Below are 24,236 nucleotides of genomic sequence, written 5' to 3'. Positions count from 1 at the left end.
ACCGTTCATATTCGGAACACAAATGAAGATATTTTAGTTGAAAGCTGATGGCTGAGAAAGGCTTCAGATAGGCCTCCATTGGCATTCAGTACATTGACACTTCCAAGATCCATGAAAGGCACTTAAAACATCGTTACAAAGTCCATCTCACAACAGTGGCTCTACAATAATTTTACGATGCGATGACAATAGTTTTTGTGCGCAAAAAAAAATCAAAATAACACCTTTAACCAACTTGTTCTCGACTTCCGTGTGTGCCTCCACGACGCATGCGCGAGAATATGACGTAGCGCCGGCGTTCGGGAATCCATGAAATACACACTTTAACCCCATTTTGAGAACTACGCCGAGACCTAAAGCACGATCAATGTAGAATCCAACAGCTTAGACACGCGCGTCTTCCTCTGCTTGTAAACAAATCGCTTCTGGGTCATCTGTCCGAACGCCGGATCTGCGTCATATTCTCGCGCATGCGTCGTGGAGGCATACACGGAAGTCGAGAACAAGTTGGTTAAAGGTGTTATTTTGATTTTTTTTTGCGCACAAAAACTATTGTCGTCGCATCGTAAACTTATTGTAGAGTCACTGTGGTGAGATAGACTTTGTAACGGCGTTTTAAGTGCCTTTCATGGATCTTGGAAGTGTCAATGTACTGAATGCCAATGGAGGCCTGTCTGAAGCCTTTCTCAGCCATCAGCTTTCAACTAAAATATCTTCATTTGTGTTCCGAATATGAACGGAGGTCTTACGGGTGTCCAACGACATGAGGGTGAGTTATTAATGACAGAATTTTCATTTTTGGGTGAACTAACCCTTTAACTTTTTCTCCATCGGAGTTTGACAAGGTCAATAATATTTGTTTAATTTAGCTTTATCCTTTAAAATAGCTTACCAATGTTGCTAAGATGTAGGCTCGGCTGCATTATAGACTGGTAGTTGCTCACCATTGACCTGTGCGGTGGCACTGGCATGTAATTGTGTTTTTTTTTTGTTTTTTTGTTTTTTTAAGGGAAGGAAATGCTCAAAAAGCAGGACAGACACATGCTGGTCAAGTGAAAGATTTCAAGATTTTTTTAAATTAATAAATAAAATAATGAATTATAAGATCCATGGGTCATCTACTATTAAATAGATTTCCCTGTGGTTTTAGGTTTTTGTCATGGTAGAGACTCAGTAGTAGTATTGATATATTTAAGTCAGGTATCATATTGAAGTCATCATTTTGGTATTGTGACATCAATAACGTAAATAAAGGCACAAGGTACTCTGTGCTCTGTACTACTTTGAATTGCCCTGTACTCTTCCTCACAACAATCCAACATCCTCTCTCCTCTAATAACATCTCAAAGGACAGAAATCAATATTCAACTAAGCATGCTTCTTCTTTTATTAGTAATTTGTCATGGTCAAGTCCCTTCAGATAAAAGCATATGCTAAATGAATAATGCAGCTTTAAAACAGCAAAATGCCCAATTTGTCAAAATGCCCAGGAAATGCCAACATTCAACTAAAGACGTTTCACTCATGATTGATATTTCATACTTGTTGAGCTTCAATAACCATTTTAAATTATTTATTTTGGAATACCACAAATTAAATGCCTCTACCTGACAAATTACTCAAATAGGGTTGTTAAGAAATCACACCATTAAAAAAAAAAAAAAAAAAAAAAAAAAAAATTTAACAAGCGTTAACTTTGACAGCCCTGTTTTGGATATTTAAGAAGTGGATGCAATTCCTTGAACAGTATTGCAGTTTAGCAAATAATACACTTTTGATTCACAAATAAAGTTTATACTTTAAAAAGCAATTTTATATTGTAATTGGCAAATATTTTGCCATTAAAGTGAATAAAACAATTACAACTTCCTAAAAACTGGAGGGGGAAATACTGACCAGCATCTTCTGAAGAAAACGCAGGTAAGACTTCTCCTGTTCTTTCAAGTGGGTGATGAGGAGAGAAAGACGCTCCACATTTGCAGGCACATCGTTCTTTTCCACCAGGTCGTCTCTCATGGATGTGGCCTTCCCAATGTATTCACGAATTTGAACCAGTTTACTGACCACCTGAATGGAGAGACAAGCTGTGTGAATGAACAGAGGTGCAAGCAGAAACGCTGATAAAAAATAAAATGAACAAATAGGAAGTAAGTAGACTGAGAAATAGACAGAACAGACAGAAGGAAGTGCACACAGAGACAGAGAAGAGGAGAGAAAGAGACCAAGGAAGAGCTCTCACACGGACAGTGGCATATTTTTAAACTGGCCTAAATTCTGAGCGCTCACTGACACATCTGTGCTCCAGTTTTTGCTCAGCAACAACAGGGGGGAATGTTCTAATGAACACAGGGAAGTTGTGCCATCTACTTTTATTATTTTAAAATAGAAGATCATTCTAAAACCTTTTACAAAAAGTCTCCTTGTTATTCTGAATAGGGAGTGTTATAATATTTACCATTAATGATACTTGGAGCTAGATGCTTTCAGACTAATGAAGGAGATAAAAGAGGAAAAATGGAGGCATATCATCTCGCTCTCCAAATAATGCCAACATTTTTGAACATACCATTTGAACACATTACGTATACTTCTTGCATTTCCATCACCAGTTTTGACTTTTGTCGTTGCATTAAGAGTGACAAAAAAAAAAGTTTGAAATCTGATTTGAGCAGCCAGAGCATCCAGACTGAGAAGCATCTGTAAAAGTCTGATTGAAATCGCGATGAAAAATCCGATTACATTAATTTTTTGCTGTCCAGACTTAATTAGCAGGTTAATTTCATTGACTTTTTTCACTGACGAAAATGAGACGATAACTAAATAAAAACCAGTTTTGGATGACAAAAACTATGACGGAAATCTACTGACATTTTCATCAACGTATAAAAACGAGACGAAAATGTTAGGGAGGGACGATTAGGGAAGAGATCCAGTCAGTACTGATGTTCTGTGTAATAGATGCACAGATTTGAATTGTAACATGCTGATCTAAACACGAAAATGCGGTGCTGTTGCACGTTCTACAGGCTCAAGAAACTGCGCTTCAGAGCGGCTCAATCAATGAATAAAGCACATTTATGCCAGATAATTGTTTATGAACTAATGCTGAGGAATATGAAAAGTCCCGGTGTATTTCGAGCTCGTTTATAATTTAAAGTCACGCATTATATAATTGTTTTTAGTTACACAATAAACTGTATTTAAATTTCATTACCATTTCATTCATAGTCAGGAGGAAAGACTCAATAAGATAATCAATAAAGTATCAAGGTTATAATAGTTAACTAACACCATTAAAAATATATATATATTCATTACTTGAAATTAAATAAATGTTAACTGAAATTTAAAAAATAAACTTATTTGAAGCTTTAGCCTAACCTGATATACTAACTAAAACAGAAGTACAAAATTATAAAAACTATATAGATGTTTTTAAAAAAAACAAACAAACTAAAGTGACTAAATCTTATAAAAAGTGACTGAGCTCTTGTGTATTTTGCACTTGAACGGACAAAAACACAATTATATCAAAATGTCAGTTTTGGCATGTATTCAAGTAACAGTCATTTATGTAATGCTTAAATGTTCAATTAATGCATTACAATTTAACTAAACTCATTAGATTTTGTTTTTAAAATGTTCAATTTAGAATTGTTTTTAGTTTCAGTCGACTAAATCTACTGTAGATTTAGTCGACTAAAACTAGAATAAAACTAAAAACAATTCAGGTGACTAAAATACGACAAGCTAAATGGCATTTTAGTCAAAAGACTATGACTGAAACTAAATCAGAATTTGCTGTCAAAATTAACACTGCCCTAGAGACATTATAAAAACATTAAAAGCATCTTAATTACCTGACTGCTGTCAATGGTAAGCTCTGCTCTTCCATCTTCCAATTCAAACTGCTGAGCACTGTCCAGACTAAAAGGCTCTTTAACCACTGCTGGAACTGGGGCAAACAGCTCTTTCCCAGGACTCTGTTTCTTGGGTTCCTTCCCCCCAGGTGTGGAAGAGGTGGATGCACTGGGCTCTTTGCTTTTGTTAGTGTTAAGGTGAATTGGCAGAAAGTTAAAAGGTTTCTTGGCCTCATTAGACAGCGGTCTCTGATTGTTGGCTGCAGTGACACGGCCTTGAGAATCACTGCCAATACTTCTCTGTTAGGATGAAAAGTAATATTTTGTTTTACAATAAGGATGTCTCTGACATTTACATTTCCTTTTAAAGCTAGCCTGTATTTGATAACGAGCTATGTGTTTAAGGGCTTGCTTCTGAGGATTTGCTTCAGAACTAATTAAAATCCATGCCCTTCCTGTCTTGAAACCGTAGCAAGCTTAGAACCTCAGCCAAATTGAGTCAGTGAAGCGTGTCATAAATCTAATCCTGATTATAAAGTCTCACTCACCTCATCCAGATCTGTAAAGTTTATCACCTGCCGGAGTCTATCGAGCTCAGCCTGGTCGGGCACCGACATCTGAGTGCTGTACTTCACATGAGGGAAGGAATGGGGTGTACGTGCCCTCCTTCGCCCTGCTCCAGGAGTGGACTCTGGAGAAATGTCATTGGTTAAGCGGCTCTCTGACATAGCTGAGAACTTCTTCCTGTTCTTCTCAGAGGAGCGGTTGGCCTTCTTCTGCTGAACTCCCCAATCCTGAGAAAATGGGGAATAGACATTTAAAAACCATAAATGAGAGCACATTTTAATGAATAAACTAAGCATAAGCTGTTTGTTTTGTTTTTTTTAAATGGGATTTTGGTTAAATGCCTGAAATAAGGTCTGTGCTTAACACTATCTCAAGATAAATGCATGCCTTTTTCTACAACACAAACAAATCATTAATACTCCATGTGTGTTTTTTACGTTTTTACAATTGCCAACAAGTGTGGCTAAATGGGACTACAGAGGTTGTCAGGGACATTAAAGGTCCCATGGCATGGCATTTTTCTATTATTTTATAATGTTTCCTGAGGTGTACTTATATTGTTAGTATGATTTTTACATCATAAAATGTCATAATTTAGAAATAAAAGGCATTTTTTCAATACTGATGTTTGTCCTCTGGCTGAATGCCCTGCTTCAAGAGGTGTGTCTGCTGTGAGACTTCAGTAAAAACGCCCACTGTTGTGATTGGCTGACATCTTTGCATTTTAAATGAGCGGAGGGGGCGTGGTTTAACGAGGTCTACGAGGCACGAGCAGGCACGAGCTGCTGCCAGAGAGACGGATGGACCTGAGTTCACTTCACATCAGTTCTGTCAGTCTCAGTTCAGTGCTGTTGTAGTTACAGCATATACTTCAGGTTATTAGTTTATTTCTAGTCGGAGGGACTGTCACTCATGTCAGAAAGTTAGTAACTTTAGTAAATTATGGATCAGCGCTGACTGGAGACGCGAACCGTTTAGAACAATTCAGTCCGATTTGGTGAACTGATTCGGTTCACTAAAAAGAACCGGTTCAAAAGAATGATTCGTTCGCGAACCGGACATCACGGAGACGGAGCGATTACTAACAGTTATTTATAGTAACTACTGAGTTGTGAGAGCGCTGTCAGTCAGCGCGAGTTTATTGTGTTTGTATCTGAGAGTTCTGAATAAACACGAGTCCCAGTCACACCGAGTCCGTCTTCATCATTATTACCAACTTTGTAACACATGCAAAGTACCATTACAGCTGTCGAGACGAACGAGTTACGTAAGTGTTGATAATAGCATTATTTTTAGACATGTTCCTATCATATGAAAAGCGTCAGTGACGCGCATTGAGTACACAGCGCAAACAAAGACACAACAGCAGTAATCGAATGTAATCCAGTTTATTGTGGGAATAGCTGGCTAGCCAAGCCGGATACCCTCACGCTTACCCCCGTCTGCTTTATCTCGCGCCGCGTAAGGCGCCTCCGCTGTCGGCCAGATGCAGTACTGGGGGTCGGGGATGTTGAAGGCCGACCGGTCAGCCCGAGCTTCGGTGTGTGTGAGGTTTATCTCTAAAGATGTGGCTCTCTATGTTGAGCAGAAACGACTGTATGCACATTTTAGAACCGATAGACTCGACGAGGACGTACAAAAACACTGACTCACAAGATAGAAAACACCGTTCTGTCTGTCGAGAGAGAAAGAAGCCGCAGTGTGTGCACGAATAATAAATAATTAGCTACACATAAGAAATCACTGATCACAGATCAGAAGGAACTGAAAAAAGAACTCGGGTTTACACCGATCAACATTTCTATCCATTTGGGGACAATATTCAGGCTAGGGGAACTCATATTAATGTTGAAAAACCTCATAAAATGAAAATTTCATGCCATGGGACCTTTAAGGCCCTGTTACACTAGGGGTGTAACGGTTCTCGGTTATATTATAAAAAAAAAAATAAAAAAACACTGACGCATTTGCACCACGCATCTATTAATATGCTTTGTTGAAGATAGCAATGTGTAAAACAGACAGACAAAGTTCTGCTAATGCATGTTTCTCTCGATGAATACACATTCTGGCTTCCCAGTATGTTACAACAGCGATGATTTAAAAAAAACACATTGACAAAACAGTCACTCTTTGAAAACTTTGTTCAATGTGAGTGCCATATGCTCTAATATGACCAGTCATTTACGCCGTCATCACCCGGGTGAGGTGAGACCTAAACAGCACGCGTTGCTATCTGTGTTTAATCAAAACTCATTTAAGCCTTGTCAATTTAAACATTTAAGAGAACTAAACATTTAATGAGAGCTTGCGCACACTGAGAAGATTTTGTGTGCACTCAACCGAAGCGCTCACACAAAAATATGTGACCTGCACCAGAGTGACGTTGACTGGAAAGATTTACCGCGAGTTTTCAAAATCGTGATAATCACACACGGTGTTAATGATAATTCAATTTTAAACAATATTACTAACAATTAGGGATGCACCGAAATGAAAATTCTTGGCCGAAAACCGAAAAAGAGGAAACCAAGGCCGAAAGCCGAAAACCGAAACACCGAAATAAATTATGCCAAATATTAGTACCATAGCATTTATGGCTATGACTGTGTACTAACTTTACTAAAATCAAGGCATTGCAATTGCATACATTAATATTAACGTTTCAAAGAATAAATCAATTACAAGTTATGCCAATATTTATTTAGCACATTGCAACAATGCACAGTATAAAATAAAATTCAAACTAAAATGTTTAACTTGACCCCACTCATTTGTACATTAAATAATAATGTACAATTCCGACAGAAAGGTTTTTAAATTAAATGTTCTCATAAAAACAAAGTGCATTTAGGTCTAGTGCATTTACAAATTTTCTCTGTAGGACTACTACCAGAAAGTGCATTCAGAACAAGTGCAACTGCTTAAAGATAAAACTATTTTCTCTGTAGGCCTTCAACATAATAGTGTATCAAAGCAAAGACTGCCATAGCCCATATGTTAACTGTAGAATAGGGGTGTAGCGGTACACAAAACTGACGGTTCGGTACAGCAGTTTTACAAAATGGCTTTTTATTTATTTTTATTGGTTTACTGAAAAAAAAAAGTCTGTCCTTAATTGAATTAAATTATAACTAAAAGTTTATTGAATATAGTGCTCTAAACTATATATCGCGCTCTTACTTGCACATTAATATTAAAGGTTAAAAACAGAGCCCAAACTATTTGCCTAAATTCAGTTGCTATGTATTTTTAGGTCTAATAATCAACACTCAAATAACATCGTACACAAACATGTACACTTCACATAAGGCAGTTTTTGCAATAACTTCTAAATCTAATTATAAAATAGTTTTTTATCCAATTCGTTGTTGAAATATAATCATTTATACACAGTGTCTGTCATTTTATTTAAACATACATGAAATAATCAAGACATCATTAACAGGTTAAGTAGAATATAATGAATATAACGGCTAATATAGGTCATATATTTAGTGAAAGAGTTGATTTCTCTAGTGAACTAACAGATGTGGACACTGAATGACTGCCTGAGGTAAATGATGCTACATGACTGTTAAGTTTACAGCAGTTATTGAGGGTCTTTCTGCCGTTGAAACACTGACTGAGCGATTACACCACATATGATACGTGACAGTAAGTTGTAATGTATCCTCAACACACCTTAGATGTTCATTCATGTTTATTCTTAAGGAAGAGATGATCGATCGCGCTCACAGATGATCGCGTTCACGCGCGTGCCCTACCCCCATCTCATCCAAGATGTTCATGTCTATCTTTCTTCAGTCGAAAAGAAATTAAGTTGGAAAACATTACAGGATTTTTCTCCCCATTAGGGATGTTAATGATTAATCGATGACCGATTAATTGTCGATAATACATTTAATCGATAAAACCTATCGATCATCAATTAATCAGGGTCATGCGCGTGCTGCTCAACCACAAAACATGTAAATCAGACACAAGGAATAAAGCCTTGTTTATACTCGACGCATCCGCACTATAGACTGTAAAAAGGGTCTGCGCAAGGGTGACTGCGCGAGGAAGCGCGCAGCAAAAATGACGTGATCGTATAGTGCCAAGCGGACGAGGCACGCGCGCAGTCAGCCTTCGGAGGCTCGCGCGCCAGAGCCAGACGAAAGTATAAACAAGGCTTAATGATGCGAGCGCGCCAGAGCTCTGTTTTGGACAGTATCCGGAATTACACCTTCATCTTGACTACAAGTTTGCATGTGCATTTGCAGCCTTTTGCTTTGTGCAAATGTAAGTTGCAATATTGTGTTTATTTTGTGTGGGCCTATCTATAGCGGATTTTTTAATCTCATATAGGATGCATCTGGTTAAGAATTAATGCAGTAGTGAAGCGTGCCGTGATCAGCGTCAGCGCATGCAGCTCCAACAGCAATGCACAACTTATAATGTCTATGACTGGGACTGCCATGTTACACATCATTAAAAGAGAACAATATTGTAATACATCGTTGTGAATTTACTGGGTCTAGTTGGCGTTTTCAGTAGAGGTCGACCGATAGTGGATTTTACCGATACCGATAACTAGGTTGGACCGCACTTGCCGATAACCGATTAATCGACCGATAGTTTTTAAAATGGATACTGGATAAAAAAAAACATAAGTAAAACAGTGCTGAACATTACAACAAGAAATTAAAAAAAAAAACAGTACTGATCCATGAAAATGCGCTAAATTAAAAACATAAATATGAATATTAAAATGAGAAGTTTAAAGTGAACAAATTCTTTAGAAAATAATTTAAACATTAAAATATTACAGGTCAAATTTGTTTCTTTACCTATAACCTAGAAACATGCATGATGTACATTTCATAGGTAACACTATGCAAGTCCCTATGCAACAAGGATGTATTAGCTTACATGATATGACATAATATGAGCAGTACCTTGATCATTCATGTTAGTTCATAGTGCACTAACCAAGGTTAACAGATAAAAACAAAAATTCTAACTCAATTTAATGTTGAAATTAACATACTAACAATGAACAATACTTCCACAGCATTTATTAACCTTACTTAATATTACAAATGGAATCTTATTGCAGTGTTACCATTTCATATAAATCCAAACAGTCTGCTTTTTTAGAAGGCAATTATCTAATAAAAAACGAATGCTCTTCTTAACACGCTGTTGCTGTGAGATGCGTTATGGTTCTGCTGTGATCTTTGTTTGGAACTATTTTCGCTGCTGAAATAGAACAAAAACAGTCAATACCCAGGGCTCTACATAGCGACCATTTCGGGTGCATTGTGTGCGACTGTGGAAAAATATTTAGGCACACCGGTGCGAGTGACCCAATTGATTCTCATGAATAGATGTATAATACAATCGGAATAAAAACTACAACTGCCAAAGTACATGTGCAAAAAACGTGTGCGACGGACTACACTTCACAGATTGTTTACTAGGTGAAACGGGTGTGACGCAGCCATACGCACTTACCAGACGCCTCGCGCTGATGTTTATTTCCAGCCAAATCCAAATTAACTAGAAATTACCACATTTGGATGATCATAAACAAAGTCGGAAATTAACGGGGGCTTGGGGCAAAAATGCCACCAAAAAAATTAATTCATAAAAAGAATTTAAAAACGCCCCTGTATGAGTTCTTGATTTAATCTTTATCAGCTGCAATCCATAACTTTTATTGTGTTTAAAAATGACTAGATGTATATATGAGTGAGTACATTATGAATCCATTTTCCAAACCGTGTTTTTATCTTACCCTGAATCACTACGGTACACATATAATAAATGTTTATATTCTGACTAGGGCTGGGACGGTTACCGCATTACCGCAATACCGCGGTCACGTGACGCCTACCGCGGGTCTGAGATCGTCACCGCCATCACCGCAAAAAAAAAAAACATTGGCCTGCACATGTGTGCACGTTGTGTCTAATTCCATGGATTCATTGATTCTAATGACATGGATTGTGTCTAATGACGTGCGTGTCTTATATGGATTCAAGGTTTTCTAAACAAAACTGAATCAAAAGATGGAGCAAATCCGACCTTTCGCGAGTTGGGGAGCGCAATTTTCCATTATTACATTCCATTTGTATCCGTGTAATGTCTTGTAGCCTATAATTTTAATTAAATTTGACTAAAGCATAAAATACAGGCGCATAAGCAGGTTTTTAATTGCACGTGCTTAACACAATTCTCTCACATGGTTGCGCAGCCGACAATAGCGGGTAGGGAGATAGAAGTCATGAAAGCAGAAAAAAGAACGCACCGCCCAGGCCGTGGGTTTGTGTCGAACGCTGGTGACCGATTTCTCCCATAGCTGGCAAAAAAAAAACACGGCTTCAGAAAGAACAAACTGAGCTGGACCTGCCTCAGCCCTCCTTAGTACTGGTAAGTTTTAACTGTCTTCCAACTCTGTTTGGGAAAGATTGACTACAAATAAGCTGGGCATGCGAAATTTCATTCAATATAATCAATAAATAATCTATTGTAGGCAATTAAATATAAGTAGGCTATGTGATTCTGAAATTCCAATTTCATTAAAAGGCTATCGAAAAAGATATCCGTCTGGCAGGCTTACAAGCACAGTAGTGTGCGACACTTGGTTAAATTAAATAGCCTTCGTTAAATATTTGAACCACTGAGACAAAAGCGCACACGAGATATATAAATTAATATGAATATGTAAAAATATGTAATATAAATATAAATAATAAGTAATATCCAATCACGGTAGTGTGAGCAGCGACACTTTAAATTAAATAGCCTTCGTTAAATAGCACCACTGAGACAAAAGCGCACACGAGATAGGCATATAGCCTATATATAAATTAATATAAATATGTAAAAATAGGCCTAATATAATATAATAATATAGTATGTAAAAATTATTTATGTAATATAAATAACATAAATATAAATAATTATATAATATGTAAAAATTATTTATGTAATATAAATAACATACATATATATATATATATATATATATATATATATATATATATATATATATATAAATAAATAATCATTAGCCTAAATAGCCTTGTTAAATTAAAAAGTATTCGTTAAATAGCCTTGAACCACTGAGACAAAAGCGCACACCACACAAGATATGTAAAATAATATAAATAGGCTATGTAAATGTTATAAAATATAAAAAATAAATATAAATAAAAAAACGTAGCATAATATACAATCATGGTAGTGTGAGCAGCGAGTGACTACACTTTGTTAAATTAAATAGCCTTGAGCCTTCGTTTAATAGTCTTCATTAACCACTGAGACAAAAGCACACACAAGATGTAAATTGTAAATGTAAATTATAGCCTGAATTTGTAAAAATATGTAATATAAAAATAGAAATACTATAAATATAAATAATATATTATATTATATGGGCGGGTGTGCGCGAAAGTCGTTATAGTTTAAGTGATTGTTTGATGACGACGACTGTAATCTGAAACTAAAAATATGGGAAATAAATAAACATGAACAAATAAATATAGGCTATATTACTGATCAATACCGATAAATAAAAATGTGTTTGTTTGTCTTTGTTTATGCTGTTCCATCTTCAGATCTCTCAGTCGTGATCTGATCTGCTCTCACAGCAAAAAATATGACTGGGATGTTAACCATGGCCTAGTCTATATTTCGTTTTGCCAGCACTTTTTTTTCCAGATATCATTCCATTTCTGTTCTAATTGTTCCTGTTCTAAACGTGAAAAAATAAATGTAAAATAAACATGTTCCTTATTATGTTCAATTGCCTGCGCTGGTGTGCGGCTGTGCGCGAAACTCAATCGGGAGCCGTTTAAATCGGTTTACCGCTGAACCGCAGGAATTTCTTGCTTTTCAACCGCGGTAAGAAAAAATCCATACCGTCCCAGCCCTAATTCTGACTATCCAGTTTGGGTCGCAGTGCTGTGGAGGAGCACAGCCCATGTGTGACTCGCCATAGACATAAACAGAGAGAAGTAGCTCCGGCTGCGATGTTCGATTGAATGAATGACTCACACATGACTTGACGCCACCTACTGGCGGTTTTATTTTCATATTTATATTTTGCATGGACTTTTTATTTAAAATATCAAACTTTTAAAGTTTAATTTGTACATAGCCTATTTCTAACTTCAAAAACCTAGATTTAAAACATTCATACAACATTATTTACCCATGAGCTGCATTAAGTCTATGCAAATGTGTATAATGCCACTTCAGATAGAGCTGCTGTGCCACTTCTACAGTGCACAACTTGATCTTTTGATGCTGATTTCATTAGATTGGTAACAGTCTGTTTGTGTCTTATTGCTCTAACTGAATTCATTGTTTAAATTAACATTTTAAAAACAACTTTTCTATTTTAATTGAAGAAAGTGACAAAAGACCTAATGTTAATTACTTGTTTATGGAACTGTCATATGAAATCAGTGTCACATTTTTAATCATGATGATATTCAGGAAGGATTTGATTTCTCCTCAAGAGGCTGCTCGACTCTCGTCTGGCTATCACCAGACCAAGCTCAATTTAAAGGGATGGTTCACCCAAAAATGAAAATTAGCCCATAATTTACTCCCCCTCAAGTCATCCTAGGTGTATATGACATTCTTCTTTCAGACGAATAAAATCTGAGGTATATTACAAAAGTCCAGGCTAATCCAAGCATTTGAACTGGATTCATAGTTGCTCTGTTTTTGAAGTCCATAAAAAGTGCATCTGTCCATCAAATAACTGCTCCACGTGGCTCTTGGGTGTTAATAAAGGCCTTCTGAAGCGAATCGACACGTTTGTGTAAGAAAAATATTCATATTTAAAACTATATCAAGTAGAGTTCCAGCCGATGGATTTCCTTGGAAAAGTGTTGAATGTTGACAGTGAAACTCAAGATGCGTATGTGACGTCATGACGAGCGGACCTGGTCGCGTTAGTCTTTCGATCGGCAGGGGAACTTTCAACAATTTTTCCATAAATTGAACAGGGAAGGCGTCGGCCGAAAGTTTACTTGATAAAATTTTAAATAAGGATATTTTTCTTACACAAACGCATCGATTCGCTTCAGAAGGCCTTTATTAACACCCCAGAGCCGCATGGAGCAGTTATATGATGGGCAGATGCACTGTTTATGGACTTCAAAAACAGAGCAACTATGAATCCAGTTAAACGATAAACGAGCATAAGTCAAATGACTCTGTACGCAATTGGATAGTCCTTCAACCAATCAGAGCACAAGAGGCGTGATCAACGGGCAACGATCCATCGCTATCAGTCATCGTGTTAAGCCCGCCAACAGCGCGCCAGGTGGATAAACCAGTCTATGATTGGTTCCTGCAAAAGTGTAACAGAAGCAGTAGAAATTAATGTACAGGTTTCCAGACTGAGTTGCAGGGCAAAATCGAATCACCGGCAGATCAGACTGGGTTTACCCAGTCTAGCTCGACTCGTCAGTTCATTATACATTACATTAGAGCTGCAACTAACGATTATTTTTTCTGTCGACTAATCTAACGATTATTTTTTCGATTAGTCGACTAATCTAACGATTTTTTTTCGATTAGTCGACTAATCTAACGATTATTTTTCCGGATTCATTTTATGATTCTTTTTTACTGATTATTGTATTTCAAAGAGGGTAGTGAATTTGTATATTATTTTAACATGAAATCAATGAATGATGACAATATTAATTGTATTTCAGGAAGGGTAGTGTACATAGTATGCCATTTTATAATGAAATATATGAACACAAGAAGCTTTTTAAACATAATATATAATGATACTATTCATCATAAAATGTATACAGAGTAGGCCTAATTAGGAAAAGTTGTTTACTATAGTAGTTGAGTATGATTTACTTATTGATTTGTGTCAGTAGTAAACGAAAATGCACTTGTATTTATCTGCAAAAGGTTCACATACAGGAGCTTTCAGCATAGTTTTAATATAGTATAACTAGTCGTCTATTTTGAAGATATACATGTGCATAAACAACGACTAAAGCTGCCAGAAGTTTTTGCCCAAACTTCAAAGACACATTTAAATGATTAAAGCTAGAGGCATATCTTAACTGTAATGTTACTTTAATCATGTAAACTACCTATAAACAGCATGTTATTATGCATATTTGTAAACTACCTATATACAGCATGTTATTATGTGTTTGGGACAGAGCGGAACCAGGTCGCATATACAGGAGATATATGCAGCCCATAATAAATAAAAGCACGAGACGTACTGGGGTCGGAGAAGAACCCAGGAAAATGTGACCGTCTGTTGCAATACACGCGCCACGGTTCAGCTGCGCGAGAGAACACTGGCAGCAGGGTTGCCAGGTTTACACAACAAAACCCACCCATTCGTTACTCAAAACTAGCCCAAAACAAGCCCAATCGCGTTTCGGGGAGGTTCTCCGGTAAACATCGCGTTCGGGGGGTTAAATATGTGTGTTTTTTTGCTTCAACCCGCGGACATGAGACACAGCCCGCGGCAACAGTGTAGAAGTAGCCCAATTCCGCGGAAAAAAGCGGACTTGGCAACACTGACTGCAGTGTGAAAGCTCCCGCTCTCCACGCGCACAGCTTCTGCTCTGCCACCGCGCGCAGTGTGAAACCGGTGTTACAGAGCGAACAAAGCACAGTTTTATTCGGCTTCTGTTTAAAGTACTCCCACACTTTTGAATGTCGCGGTCTGGCTTTATATGATAAATGATCATTTTCACTATGCCCGGGAGCAGAAGCTGCCATTATTCTAGATCTTCTGTTCCATTCTAGAACGTAAATAATGTGCCGCCGACGCGTCGACGCATTTCACGCACGTCGACGTATTTTCGTCGTCATCGACGACGTCGACGCGTCGTTGCAGCCCTACATTACATATTATTATCCACTATTGATCACCACTTTCACTAAATTAAATCAGAATCATTCTTGTATTTTGGCGATTCCCTAGTTATTTTTTGGTAGCCTATTGATGTATTAATGGCTTTTGGGGCAGTCGTGGCCTAATGGTTAGAGAGTCGGACTTGTAACCTGAAGGTTGCAGGTTCGAGTCGCAAGAATTGCGGGTGGGGGGAGTGAATAACCAGCGCTCTCCTCCACCCTCAATACCACGACTGAGGTGAGTCCCTTGAGCAAGGCACGACCCCCCAACTGCTACCCGGGTGTATATATATATATATATATATATAAATATATAATACACACTATTGTTTCTGTTACGTTGGAGTATCAGCACAATTGATTCATACCATATTGTTGAGTCTGTCATCCAAGCTACCATTGGAGATGGTCCAGTTGTGCAGCTCCTGCTCATCTGTGCCGTCATCAAATGGAGTGCCGCCCGTCGCCATGATGAACAATCAGAAACTGCAGAAAACAACCATGAACACTGACTTAACCTAAAGAAATTCATAACCCTAATCTACTTTTTCAGAAATCTCTCATACCCTGTGCAGCCACACAGGTTCTTGATGTGACGGTTTAATTTGAGGGGCTGAGGTTTGTTTGACCAGCTGCCAAGCAACATTTCACACACCACACTGACCATAACAACATTAACCCGAATAAACTTTACATAATGACAGACTTACATCACAGCATTCTTACAATCCCCTAAAAAGTTCTGCGGTACGTTAAAACAATGGTATTCGGATATATAGCACGTCGATACTGAATGACTATCTTTTTCATCCACAATGGTATTTATAGGGTTCCACTAGGTAATATCATGGAATATAACCATAGTAAATGTAATACAATGCTTCATGTCCAAAAACAATAAGGTCCATTTTGTTACTGTAATCTAAATGTAACTTACTTTGAAAGCTGAAGTCTGTAGAGCTTTATTCCTCGAGAAATGTGAACTGAGGTCTGGTATTGTCTTATAATCTGCTGTCGTCTGTGAGAACTGTGTCCGTTAAAACGGTTAAACCTGGTCAAGTTTCCCGGCCAACTGTCAACAGTCGCTCCTCTCCTACATAGGCGCTTTCACCTGTGCAGGTGAAACTGCGCTGAATACTTGAGTTTAGTTTAAGTTGTAGTTAAGATATTAAAACCTGACGGTTACATTGTTGTAAAAGCAGCTTTCACAGATGTAAAATCCTCGAGCGTGTAACAGTGACTTTAAGGTGCGCGTGAAGGTTTTTTGGTCTGTCACCATGGTAACCTCTGGCACGAGCCATTGAACTCCAGTTCCCCGCGAAAACTCCCGGCTTAAGAGAAATAAACCCCGACAGAGTCACAACAACACAGTCAACTGGCTCACGTCTGATTAACAGTTATAATAAAAACAAAATAAAAAAGAGAGAGAGAGATTAGTGGCTAAATATCACTCTAGCACAATAGTGTTATACTGTTTTCGCGTATGGGCTTGCCTTGGTGGCGTTAAACTTGTCCACCTGACACAAAGGCATCTGACCGGTGCATCACTCTCTGAGAATACAAACCACTTCGTCCACCTTCAGGCGCTCCATATCAATTTGACCCATTTAGAATTTTGTAAATTTTAATAATATCACAGCAACGCGTTTACATCTTAGTGATAATTCACTCCGGGAAACGATATAAGCTAGTATTTGCTGAAATAACTTTGAATTTCTTTAGTGGGGGAGCTAGCAAGCTAACAGAAGTTGAGAGAGAGAAACAACTGCACCAGCACACAGCAAGCAGGCTGTTTTAGTGAATAATTAGGAAACGTACCTTGAACGTTGCGGCGATCTATTACTGCAACATGAAAATAATTCCCATATGAAGTTTATTAAAAACCCAGATAAAGTGTCAATGCGTAGTGTGCCTTCCACAAGGAGCAACCGCCTGTCCAGTAGCGGCCATCTTTACCCCATATCCAAACAAACAGGCGGAAGGATACCGTTCTCATTTTCATTAAAACATAATTTATTGCGAATTCCCATCTGTTCGTTATATATTTAGACATTACAAGTTGTATATTTGTATTTAAAGATGAGATTATCAAAAGGGCATGCTAGCTAACAAAGTGAGGCCACAATAGAGTGGTACTATTTTACTTCGGAAGCATTTGAAACAGTTGCAGAAGTTGTGCGCAGTGTCTTAAAAGTACAGATGCAGAGAAATGTAACTGATGGAATGATGGTGATGAGTGAAACCTAGTAAAAAAGATTTGAAATAATTGGGGAAAAAAACATGGGGGGGGGGTCTGGTTTTTCACAGATAAATTGAAATAAATGTGATATTGTGTAATGCACACACACATACTCAAATTGGTACTCTGGGAATAATACTGTTTCAAGGGCACCTGTAAAACAAAAAAACCTAATGACAAAGAAAAAGTGCATATCCTTCCTTGTTTTATGATTATTCAGACATATAAGCTCTTCTCCTCATGTCACGTAAATTAACCAGGCCTGGGACATTATTATGGGTGATACCTTGGTCTTATCATAAAAGCACTCTTTGTTACACATTAATCTATATATTAGACAGTATGTATTTATAGATGAACTATATTGAAACTGAGACAAAAACAGTGGCCTGTACAGTGCATCCAGAAAGTATTCACAGCATTTCACTTTTTCCAAATTTTGTTATGTTACAGCCTTATTCAAAAATGGATTAAATTCATTATTTTCCTCAAAATTGCTAGGTGACTATTTATGAATAGAGAAGGGAATAAAATGGAGAGTCTCTCAGTTGAGCTTAGATTAGTTATCTTGCCGGATAAGGTCAAACTTGATTTTATTGGTTACACACACTGTAAAAAAAAAAAATCAGGTCCCCAATTGAAAATTTTCTAGTGAAGGATCACATCTAAAATTTTCAGTTGGCCAAATTTAATTTCTTGAATTTTAATTGAATTAAATTGCATCAATTCACAGAAATTCAATTTGGCCAACTGAAAAATTTAGATGTGATCGCTCACTAGAAAATTTTCAATTGAATATTTTTTACAGTGCAGTGAGGCCATATGATATATACAATTGTCAAAAGTACGGGCATGTGGCTATATGGTGTCTAAGTCTAAGAAACGATGCACAAGATGTGGGGGTGACATGATTAAGGCAAATGTGAAGGAGCAGGGCTAAAATGTTGCAACTGTGGAGGAGATCACAGTGTTGCGTTTGAGGGATTTGAGGTGAGGAAAACAGCTACTGAAGTGCAGAATGAGAGCGCTAAGAAGAACAAAATATGCAGAAGCTGTTAAAGCGGTTGATACAAAGAATAAAGAGAAAGAAGTGCAAGAGGAGGGGAAGAATGAGGAAACTTCAGAGATGGAATTAGGATCACAGAAGATACAATGATTGTGAACAAAGTTCTTGTTGTCATAGCTGAAGTAATTAATTGTACTGCCCAAACAGAAAAGAAGACAATTAAGATTCAAATCATAGTCAATGCAGCAGAGAGATTATTAGTAAAGGATATATCATGGGTAATGATCAGGGATGGGCTGGTGACTGAGACACAGTCAAGCCAAGAAGCTTGGTTTGGATAGAAGCATGATTTTAATTTGACAGAATGCGAGAAGTCTTGTGGCTAATGGATTGGAGTTTATAAGTGTTAATGAGATGGAAACTAAACCTGATCTGATACAAGAGTCAGATTCGATTTTGTGAGTGAGAGAAGAGATTGTGGGGAGGGTAATGGTGAAGGGTGTTTTACTCTGATCAAGGAACGTATACAATATAGAACATTATAGGCAAATGTGAGTGTAGTGGAGGTGTGGGTGAATGGAATAAATTATGTCATAATAAACTTTTATTAATGTAAGAAATTAATGTTGAATGAGTTAAAACAAATAGGGTCAAAATGAAGATAGGGTGATTTGGTGGGACTTTAATGCACAGAGTTATGGGGAGGTTTAGTGATGGATGGTAATGGAATGGAGGTGGAAGATTTGATAGGAGGAATTTGGTGTTTGAATGATGGGGGTAATACAAGGGTAGATGTGGCTACAGGTAAAGAGTCTGTGCTAGATCTAACAATGGTGTCTGCCTCAATTGCAGAGAATACTGAGTGGGAAATAATGCGACAATATACTATTGGGAGTGATCATTATCCAATAATGACATGACATCTGTAAGAGTAAAAGCAAGAAGAAATGAGGTGAGTCAAATGAACAGGTTGCAATTGGAGGTTTGATAAAGTGAGTTGGGAAGAAGTTTGAGTGAAGAGGGATTAAAGAACATTATAATAGAACCAAATGATTAGTGATGAAATTGTACATGCAATTCAAATTGCAGCAAATAAATATACCAAAGAGGAAAGGGGGTAGAAAGAATAAGATATTTCCATGGTGGAATGTACAAGTGCAAGGAAAAGGTAAGCATTTAGAACAGTTAGGAAAACACATAATTTTCAATATTTAATAGAATATAAACAAGCACACGCCAATGTAAGGAGGACAGTAGGAAAGCCAACAAAGTGTATTGGATGTCATACAATGAATGGGGCATGATTAAGGAAGTGAAAGGGATTAAAAAAAGTAATAGGTAGGGAGGGAAATGTTTTTAAATGCGTTTATTAAAGTAAATAGTTCAGAAAATTAGAGAGGAAATAAGAGAGGGTGTGTTGAGGAGTTTCCAGATTTAATGGGGAAAAAATAGACTAAATAATTTGTTAGATGTATCATTCTCTATGAGTGAATTAAAGAATGCAGTAAGAATGAGACAATCTACTCCAGGATTGTATGGAATTAGTTATTGTATGATGAAGCATTTTAGTGAAACTTCTATGACAGTGATTTTAACATTTTAGAATATAGATGGAAAGGTATTCCTCAAAGTTGGAAGGAAGCATTCATTTACCTACACTGTAAAAATAATTCAGGTCTCCAATTGAAAATTTTCTAGTGACTGATCACATCTACATTTTTCAGTTGGCCAAATTGAATTTCTGTGAATTGATGCAATTTAATTCACGGAAATTCAATTTGGCCAACTGAAAATTTTAGATGTGATCAGTCACTAAACAATTTTCAATTGGAGACCTGGTTTTTTTTAACAGTGTATAAAAGCCTGGGAAAGATCCAAGTAATCGTATAAATTATAGCTCTAACCTCTCATTTATGCAACGTAATGGAGAGAAGGATAACTGAGATATATGTATCATTTGGAAAAAGGGAACTGGTATTTTCCTTATAAAAGTGGGTTTAGGTATTTTTTGATGGATTTTGGATCCAATAGTATCTTCAGAAGATGAAATAAGAAGACATTTATAAATAAGGAAAATGTCACCGCTGTTTTTTCTATATAAAAAAGGCAAATGATATGTTGTGGAAAGAGGGATTGTTAATAAAGCTACAAAAGATGAGTATAAAAGGAAGAATGTATAATTGGATTAAAGAGTTTTTAATTAGAAGAAGTATTAGGTTAAAGGTGGAGATATCTTCTAGTGAAGTAATTGATAACGGGACACCCCAGGGCAATGTAATAAGTCCACTTTTATTTATCAACATGATTAATGATGTTTTCTCAAGGATGCATAGAAGTATGATGAAATCATTGTTTGCTGATGATGGGGCTCTCTTGTTTAAAGGAAAGAATATAGAGTATAACATAAAGAAAATGCAATGTGTGTTAAATGAAGAAAAGTGGTCAGGGGAAAATGGATTTAAGTTTTCTGTGGAAAAGACAAAAATACTTTTTACAAATATGAAGAGGAATGTGGATGTTAAGTTCAAATTATATAAACAAGAACTAGAACGTGTGTGAGTTTGGTTTGATAGCAGATTAACTTGGAGAGAGCGTATTGAAAAAAATGGTGGGAAGATGCAAGTGATAAATAGTATGAATGTATGTGGGACCATGTGTGGGACAGGAATGGGGAGTGGATTGCCTTAAAAAACCACACACATATACTGTATATATATATATATAGAAGAATAGGAGAAACTGCCCAAAGCCAAGCTTGTAGCATCATACTCAAAAAGATTTGAGGCTGTAATTGTGCCAAAGGTGCTTCAACAAAGTATTGAGCAGAGGCTGTGAATACTTATGTACAAGTGCATTTTTTTAAATTGATATATTTTTTATAAATTTGCAAAGATTTCGAAGAAACTTCGTTCATGTGGTCATTATGGGGTATTGTTTGTAGAATTTTGAGGAAAATAATTAATTTGATCCATAAGGCTGTAACATAATGGTTGCACTTGCAACCCGTTCTAGTGAAGCGCTGTGAATACTTTCTGGATGCACTATATGTGGCAGTTGTATAGATTAATGTCACTTGGAGGATGATGAGAACAAAATAAGGTAAATAGCTGTATTAGCCCAGCCAAACTAGCTACTAGTAGGCCTATTACTAACTTGAGGATGTACATGGATTTAGAAACTCACAAATTCATTATAATAAATAATAGATAAGTAGGTATTATGGTTACACTTTACAGTGTAATTACTCAAAAAAGTACCAAGTAATAGTATTCATCATGTACTTGGTACTGGTTAGGGTTGGTTGGTAGGGTTAGTTGCTTGTAATGCATTGTGCAATTTACTGTAAATAACAAGAACAATGTCAAATAAAATATTACCAGTATTATTCTACATTATTTGTCATTTTTAACATTTATAAATGGGTTTGGGCTTACGTTCACTTACATTGAAGGTTTTGATTTGGCTACCCAGTTTGAACAGACCTTTGTGAGAGTTTATCAGGGAATTACATCCTTTTTGAACAGGTACCAATTTTTACTGTTCGTCATATTTCTACCGGAATAGCTGAGCTTTGGGTTGAGCTTGCACAATCACTGAATATACTACATTATATTATATCGATCCATAGGCTGTCAAAATCATGCTGTAGAACAATGTCAGCATTTTATCAATGCATTTCAATAAGCAACTGTAATGTAGTCTGAGGAATGTCATACGGATATTGACACATGCACACAAACACATATGCACACATATATGTGGGTAGTTTTAAGCAGTAAAAAATGCAAAACTCTACTTTTGAAGAAAAAATGCATATGAGAAAATATAAGGGGTCACTAACTGTCCATTTTTTGAACAGAAAGAATTAAGAATATATGGGTGTCGCACCAAAGGACAACAGAAATGAACACTTATAGTGGTTCCAAAAAAGTTAAATATTTGAACAATTCTTAGACAAAATCTTACCACGTGCAAATGTTACAGTAACATGGCCTTGAATGGGGTCCTTCAACTAATTAAACTTGTCTGATTTAAAATCAGGATATGGTGTCACACCGGAGGACATGCATGGTTTTCAGCGACAAAATGTATCCTACGCTTTTAGAATTGATGAAAACAATGATTGTCATTTACTAAAATAGACACTTGTAAAATTATGCCTGAGGTATTTATTAACATTTGTATGCTTTTATTTTTAATTTATAAAAGTTCTAATTTATTGAACCATGCTTGAGACAGTCACACCATTGGACAATTTTAAGGGCTCAAAAATGTAAAAAATCAAAGCAGTTTTTATATCAACAGGTCCATGTAAGACAAAGAAACATAATTTACTGCATTTTAAACGATTATAATACTAATTATATAAAAAAATTTATCTTGTGTGACAGTGAAAATGCCATGTAATGTCAACAACCCATGTGCTCTAACATGCACACACATGCCCTTTATAATCTATCATTCCTGGCCTCTCAGGCTCCTTAACACACACACACACACACACACACACACACACACACACACACACACACACACACACACACACACACACACACACACACACACACACACACACACACACACACACACACACACACACACACACACACACACACACACACACACACACACACACACACACACACACACACACACACACACACACACACAGTGCTAGTAGTCCATTTACTGAACACAACACTCTACATTTCCATTTATGTCCACTAGAGGTCACTCTCTTTCATGCAATAATATATGATTTGTCATTCTACTTAGTGAATAATTTTAGCTTTAACCACAAGGCGGCAGAGTAGGAAAAGTATTTTTTCTAAAATGTCATGTTATTTATTGTACAGGTGCTGGTCATATAATTACAATATCATCAAAAAGTTGATTTATTTCACTAATTCCATTCAAAAAGTGAAACCTGTATATTATATTCATCCATTACACACAGACCGATATATATTTCAAATGTTTATTTCTTTTAATTTTGATGATTATAACTGACAACTAAGGAAAATACCAAATATGACCAGCACCTGTATGTTTAATTTCTATTGGTTTAAATGTTTTGTGAATTACTTTTACTTGTTAGTAGTCCCTTGTTTGAAATGTATTATTGCTCTACCTCGAGTTTCTTATCCTTTTTTTTTTTTTTGTTGTTGTGATATACATGTATCCCCTGTATTCTTTGTTCAATAATAATAATAAAAAGGGATTGGTTAAAGGGATAGTTCACCCAAAAATGAAAATTCTGTCATTATATGCTCACTCTCATGTCGTTCCAAACCCGTATGACATTCTTTGTGAAATATATATATATATATAATGGAAGTCATTAGGAACCAAAACTGGTTATTAGCATTCTTCAAAACATCGTCTATAGTTCAGCAGAAGAAGAAAAAAAACGTCATGAGGGAAAGTAAATCATGACAGCAAGCTTGTTATGCTCTCTTACAGTGAAAGTGTGAGATAAAACTGAGTGGAAGGTTTATCAGAATATAGTTTCACATAAATCTTTGTCATATTTTAACTTCCTGATATTTTCGCTGTGAATCTCTAATGCATGTCTTTAGTACACATTTAAATAAATTCAAAATCTAAAACTCAATAAGTAATTAAGCGTCATGTGCATTATAATAAACAATACAAAATA

General features: G+C 36.5%; 1 protein-coding gene across 7 annotated transcripts in view; it reads right to left on the bottom strand.

Annotated features, from left to right (window-relative positions):
* The window catches only part of pcm1 (pericentriolar material 1), a 47,975-nt gene extending 30,668 nt beyond the window's left edge, over nucleotides 1-17,307 (bottom strand). For 5 of the 7 annotated variants that reach the window (XM_079812950.1, XM_079812949.1, XM_079812954.1 and 2 more), the window contains exons 1-5: nucleotides 17,151-17,301; nucleotides 15,701-15,818; nucleotides 4,409-4,654; nucleotides 3,861-4,160; nucleotides 1,897-2,067 (exon numbers count right to left, since the gene is read on the bottom strand). In XM_079812950.1, the coding sequence (XP_079669076.1) occupies nucleotides 1,897-2,067; nucleotides 3,861-4,160; nucleotides 4,409-4,654; nucleotides 15,701-15,802 (819 nt within the window). In that variant the 5' untranslated portion in view covers nucleotides 15,803-15,818; nucleotides 17,151-17,301. Of the gene's footprint in view, nucleotides 1-1,896; nucleotides 2,068-3,860; nucleotides 4,161-4,408; nucleotides 4,655-15,700; nucleotides 15,819-17,150 lie in introns of all 7 variants that reach the window. The other 2 variants (XM_079812955.1, XM_079812952.1) reach the window with 1 other exon arrangement.
* Nucleotides 17,308-24,236: the final 6,929 nt, after the last annotated feature.

The sequence above is a fragment of the Gobio gobio genome, assembly GCF_949357685.1.
Source record: "Gobio gobio genome assembly, chromosome: 3".
Lineage (NCBI taxonomy): Eukaryota > Metazoa > Chordata > Actinopteri > Cypriniformes > Gobionidae > Gobio > Gobio gobio.
Note: the sequence above shows the minus strand (reverse complement) of the source record. Positions and strands in the feature narration are given on the sequence as shown.